At 44.1% G+C, this 6,000-nt stretch overlaps 1 protein-coding gene across 4 annotated transcripts in view; it reads right to left on the bottom strand.

The window, feature by feature from the left end:
* Nucleotides 1-895: 895 nt before the first annotated feature.
* The window catches only part of APRT (adenine phosphoribosyltransferase), a 260,035-nt gene continuing 254,930 nt past the window's right edge, over nucleotides 896-6,000 (bottom strand). For all 4 annotated transcript variants that reach the window (XM_069635821.1, XM_069635805.1, XM_069635814.1 and 1 more), the window contains exon 6: nucleotides 896-2,443. In XM_069635821.1, coding sequence (XP_069491922.1) covers nucleotides 2,301-2,443 — 143 coding nt within the window. In that variant the 3' untranslated portion in view covers nucleotides 896-2,300. The remainder of the gene's footprint in view (nucleotides 2,444-6,000) is intronic.

The following is a 6,000-nucleotide window of genomic DNA, read 5'->3' as shown; positions in this document are numbered from 1 at the left end:
CTGCATAGATAACGTTGTGTTCAAACTTTGTCACATACAGGTTGGTCAGGGGAGGGACAAAAGCTGCCCCCGTGGGGGTCCCAGTCATCTGTAACCCCTTCATTAGCTGCATGTTTGTAAACATGATCTACAACCCCCTATGTTTAGTTTAGTTTATTCATTTGTATTGCGCACCAGACCCGAGGGTATGTGGGCGCAGGAGCAGCAAGGTTATTCACAGCTTAGTTACACGTACAATGCATTACAATAATTGCAATAGGATCATAGATGGTTACAGCAGTCATGATACAGAGAAAGGTTTGCAGGTATACATATTTACATAGTGGGTAGTGGTGGTGTATGTATCACCCACCACACTTACAATATTGAACAGCTCTTATCATCCAAATTCAAAACAATATGTTCTCATCAAAAACATTAAATCCTCAACTAGATCCCCATAAAACATCCCTTTTTCAATCTATCCTTCAGCCATGCCAGAAAAATGTCCTCTTCCAGCAAGCCAAACTCTACTGAACTCGTCCTCCAGGTAATAAATGCCAGTTGACGGCCTCAATGGTGAGCATTATGCTTTACAAACTCCTAATATTAAAAAATAATGCATTTATAGAAATACCCCTCCTTAAATTGACTTTCAAGGCAATAGCTTTATAATGCACAATTCAAGTGTGAGCATTATAATTCAATGTATAGTCCTGAGAAATACATCATGATTCCAGGAAAAGAATATAAGTCACTCCTTAGCCATTCAGCCAATTCTGTATCTCTGTCTCCAGATATATAGCCAACATCGGGACCCAATTACCAACCCAGTATTGTACAATACAATACAAGAAAAGAAAGAAAAAACGAACACACACACACACCCATATACACTTAAAGAAGATACTCCACAAATAATAATTTTGTCTTTACTGAAGATTGGGGGCAAAATTGAGGTGTCAGAACATATCAATCCCAACTAACTCACGAAGTTGTTGGTAAGGCTTAAATTATATATTCTTTAAATTATCAACATGTGTTAATTCAGATGACCTTAAAGGAAGTACTGCTCACTTTTGTGCTGCAGAACTAGATATTAACCAGATGGCAAATTAGAGGACATGCAATCTGATGCAAATTATGGCAGTTCATACCGGAAATAACAGGCAAGAGAGGCTTGCTTGCATTACTTTGTGTGGCACATACAAATATAGGTTAAAAAGTAAGCATTGCTTTCTATTAGACGCAGGGGTCCATGAAAGCCAAACCTTTATTTTGAATTTACTGAATAACAGGAAATCACTTTGATCAGAAATAGCAGTGGTCACAGAAGTGCCTGGCCAGGGTGATTTACAAATGATGGTCCAGGTGATGGCAGAAATAATGGTAATAACATAAATATGGGACAACACAGACAAAATCAACATTTAGAACATTAATACTTTTAGGATGTTATCTTTGCGTGTGTATGGTCAAAGAGGTTTGGTAAAAATCTAGTTTGTTATATTTTCGGGGGTTGTCTGCTTCTATGCATTGACATCAGACAAGGGAAAAAAGGCACAAAGAGATCAACCCAATATAGTAAAAATGAGTTTGTTGAGGGAGAAGTTCAGATTAACAGACAGTCGAAAACTAGACTAGACCACATCTCCTCCATCAATGATCACGTGATTAGAAGCAGCAGCACATTTAGTTTAAGAGGACAGATCCAAGAAGACAATCACCTCCAGCCCATGGCATGCAAATACATCACTAGAAATGTATCAGTATGTGTCTCCATCGGTCGATACGCATTGAAAGCCTTGGCAGTGTCTGAGGGATTTACACGTTTAGGGAATGCTGAGGGTGGACTACAAGGGTTGCCGGAAAACAGGGAGAATTGTTTGGGTGAAAAAGCACAACATGATGGCAGTAAAGGACGGTGACCATGGATGGAAGGCAATCTGAGTTATAAACAATGACAGTAGCGGGAAGGGGTGACACAGGCAGGTAGGACGAAAAGAAAAATGGACTGGGGATGCATAAGGGGATGGGGGGTGTTTCCAACCAAAAACAAAAGGAAGGTGTGCACATGGGAAGAAGGCCGGGGTGGCTAAGTAGGTAAATGGTGATACAGGGGCGCAGGCCAGGGAAACCACCCTCCAAAAAGAATCATCAGCCACTGGGAGAATGGGGAAACAGGAAGACACTCTGGAATAATCAATGGTCAATGGGGGAATGGTGTAGTAGGTGTACCAATAGGAATGCACCACTACAAAAATAATGATGGAATGAATGCCAATGATTTCGCATGGAAGCCCATTCAGCAAGAAGGTTGGCTAATCATACTGCAGCAAAGAATAAAAAGGGACAGGTCGCAGCTTCTCTGACCCCCGCAGACTTTTCAGCTCTATCAGAACCAAGCATTCAAGAATGTCAGCTCCTTGCTTCTTCATCAGCTCACAAGCTGCCCACATGGTCCCTGTATGGAAACAACAGAGCATGTTATTGGTAAGGTGCAATACCCAAGTTGCATGTCCCTACCATAGAGTATGAAGTCGAAGGCATATCTGACATTATCAACTACCTGACAAGAGTTCAGAGGCATTGAGGAAAACAAATGTAAAGTAGATGGCATTGAGCAAAACGCATGTTAATAGACAAAACAGCACTGCAATCATTCCATGTGAATTTTTAACGAGAGTAGGATAAGTCTAAGTGCTCACAAATGACAGGGGGATACAAGTTGGGCAAAGAGGCTACAAGCATGAACCCGAGTAGAACCCATCTTTTGAAACTTGGTCTCCGCCCACAAACCACATCTTCTGTTCGAACACAATCATGGTTCTTCTGAACATGGAATGAAGCCAACTACAGAGGAAACCAATTAGTGCATTGTTAAAACATAGGGGGGGGGAATGGAAAGACAGCAATGCGGTTGTATTTGTGATTCTCATGCAAATTAATGAAAATAGACCTTTTGTTCTATTTCAGGAGGCCAGATGTGTGTCCCATTAACTCACTCTTTCCGAGGAACCCAGAGAGAAGATGGTTGTATAGATGGCAGTGTGTACTTTTTGATTCTTTTATAAAGGTGATCACGGCTTTGCGCCTGCCTACCTGGTAATTTGGAGCAAGCTGGAGTTGGCTAGGGCGTCACTGGTTCAGCACAGCACTTACGCCCACATGGCTCAGAGACAACCTGCATTCCTCTGGACATCTTAGCTGGGATGCACCAGCTGGGCATGGCTCACCTCTGGTGGGTGTGGTATAATTCTATGCAGGGGAGGAAGCAAGGGATTTGGGACATTTTGGGTGGGGTGCATCTTGCTGGGCATGGAAGCTCCTCTGTAGGTTGTTGCATAGTTCGCTGTGGGTGGAGGGGATAAACCGTTTTTCCATTCCCTAGTGTCTTACCCATGTCAAGATGTCAAGATGGTTGCCCCATAGACCGGCAATACAGCATTGCAACTTAAAGGAATGGAATTGAGAGTTGCAGAAAGCACTACAAATTGCACTGATCACCTTATTATCCTTTTGTGATGGTTGAAATAGGACAATGCCACTGGAGTGGTAAGGAAGGAGCAATCTGCTCATGTTCGTTTTTAATGTGTTAATGGGACTTGATTGGTTCTGTCACTTGCGCTTGGGGGACTATACTTCTCTTAATAAAATGTTTTTGATTCAATAATCCAATAGCGCAAATTTAAATCTGGCGGAATACTTAATTTTATTCTGGGTTTATTACAGCTCAGTTGTTGCTGAACAATGTTCATTACTTTCTTCTTTCATTCACTGTTAAAAAGGCATTTTTTTAGTAGATTGAAAACACATATTCGTAATGACAGACTTCACCAGTGCTCCATTTCTCAGCTATCCCAAGAACTGTAAAACAAACATTGTGGAAACAGGGTGCTAGCGGGTATTATTGGTAGGCTCAGGACATGCATGAACACTCCATATTCCTTTTCCCTTGCCAACTGACACTCGGTAAGAGGAACTATTCTCTTCTTGAATGAGAGTTACTGGCAATGAACAACGCGTGCCAAGAATGCTGCCCTTTTTGCTTGGGCTTCGCACATGTGTTAGAGTTCTGTATTTACCCTAGAACCTCAGGTCCTTCAGCAGGTCCAGTGCTACGGCTGGGCCTACTTATCTATCCAGCTCCACATCCGAATGACGCTCAACTTCCCCTTTCTGCTGGAAAAATGCCTAATTTAGTTGGTCAGTGTTGGTGAAAATGTGTTTCTCCTATGATGAATCCAAGAAGATCATCAACTTTCCCTAAGGGGGAGCCACCCCCTTTGCGACTACAGAGGTGAGCCTGCTACGATTAACACCCCATACTGGACGGGGTAAGCGGGATCCCTCTGGAGGCGACTCCCCATTATCAGACAAGAACAAGATAAGGGTATAAATCACCATCCAACCGCCGCCCAAGACACCCGGAGGTGTCCCACCCGCTAGTCCCCGGAGATCTGTCATCCAAGTGGCTAGGACACGGCCATCGCTATCGGATCCAGTTCCAGGAGGGAGGATCACCTGAGCGAGGGTTGAGACGCGGTATCTCCCACCTTGTAACCCCTTTCCCCATTCCTACCCTGTAGGATATTTAGAAGCTCTACCCTCCACCCCCTTTCCCACACAAACACCTACTTACACTGTAACAGACAACGCACTAACACCCGAGCCGTTTACCTGACATGTTCCAACACAATGGTCAGGCAGAATCAGGCAATCGACAATAACCATGCACACTTGACGGGCCCTTTACCTTCCCCACAGGGATAAAAGGCAGAGCACGAAAGCACACTTTGAGCAAGGCCGAATGCACGAGGAGACAGCTACACCAAACTGTCAGTGCAAAGCGAGAAGAAAAGCAGTGCGACCTGCAAGGACGACGAAGGGGGAATTGCCCTTGCCCTTTTCAACTCAGGCCCGTGAAGTCGTAAGACCGGGAGATACAGCTGAGGTGGGGGGAGCCACAGAGGTCAATGGTACACAGGGGCCTCACGCTTTGATAACGCAGGTGGAGAGGCAAGCTGGCTACCATGCTACTATCCTTGACTCCAGAGAACAAAGAAATCAACAGGTTCAGCACAGCCGGTGAGTCGGAGGAAGCTGATATAAAACCGAACTGTGTTAAAACCAAGGATGCGAGTAGCAACATTTTGAACGCAAGAATGGGCGCTCATTCAAAAGATTCTGATCAGACTTGTTTTGAAATTACAAGTACCAGAAGGCACTAGGAAAGGGTGGCATGAGGCGTCAGAGCGGTCCTACAAAAGTCACGTCAAATCCCTTGTACAATCGAAAGTCTCTGAGCCGTGGCCAGAGGATAGCTAGGGGAACGGAACCCCGCTTTCCATTAAGATTGTGAACTGTGAACTAAGGCAAGTGTGAACCCGACAGAGGGATACAGAGAGAAAGCTACGAGAAGGAAAACCCTGCTTTCTGATGAAAGTAAGCAATACATGAACTGTGTTTAAACTACATGAACTTTGTTAAAGAAGGCCGTAGTGAACCCGACGGAGGAAGATCCATTTTTGCAAGGAGGAACCGAGCCCGGCAGAGGGCGATCCTAGGGGCGAAGAGCAATCGTCCAAGGTGCAACATCACAGAGTGACCTTTTGTTTGTTTGATATTGTGAATCAGCAGGCCTTCTAAGGCAAGAGACTTTTAACAGGAAAGAGACTTAGCCTCTGAAGGTTTTGAAATTGTTAAACCGGAACTGTGACCATCGTGCTGACGAGGCCTAGGAGTGTGCTGTGGTCAGGAGTTCTGCCTTGTCCCGTGATTGATACGTGGGGGAGGGAGACCCAGCCAAACCATCTTGACTTATAATTTCGTGAACACTTCTTTCTTTTCTGGTGAGCATTATCCCGCACCCTTTTTGTAACTTAGTGGTAAAGATTGGCAATAGGTTTTTCTAAGTATAGGCCCTTTTTTATTTGACAAGATTCCACTTGGAATGCCTTATTTTTATTTGATGGTCGTAGCTTGCTCCAATCTTAGATTTAGATTAGGCGTTTATCTCAC

Source organism: Ambystoma mexicanum, chromosome 1q (genome assembly GCF_040938575.1).
Source record: "Ambystoma mexicanum isolate Mex_15411 chromosome 1q, UKY_AmexF1_1, whole genome shotgun sequence".
Classification (NCBI taxonomy): domain Eukaryota; kingdom Metazoa; phylum Chordata; class Amphibia; order Caudata; family Ambystomatidae; genus Ambystoma; species Ambystoma mexicanum.
This window is presented reverse-complemented; position numbering and strand designations above follow the sequence as displayed.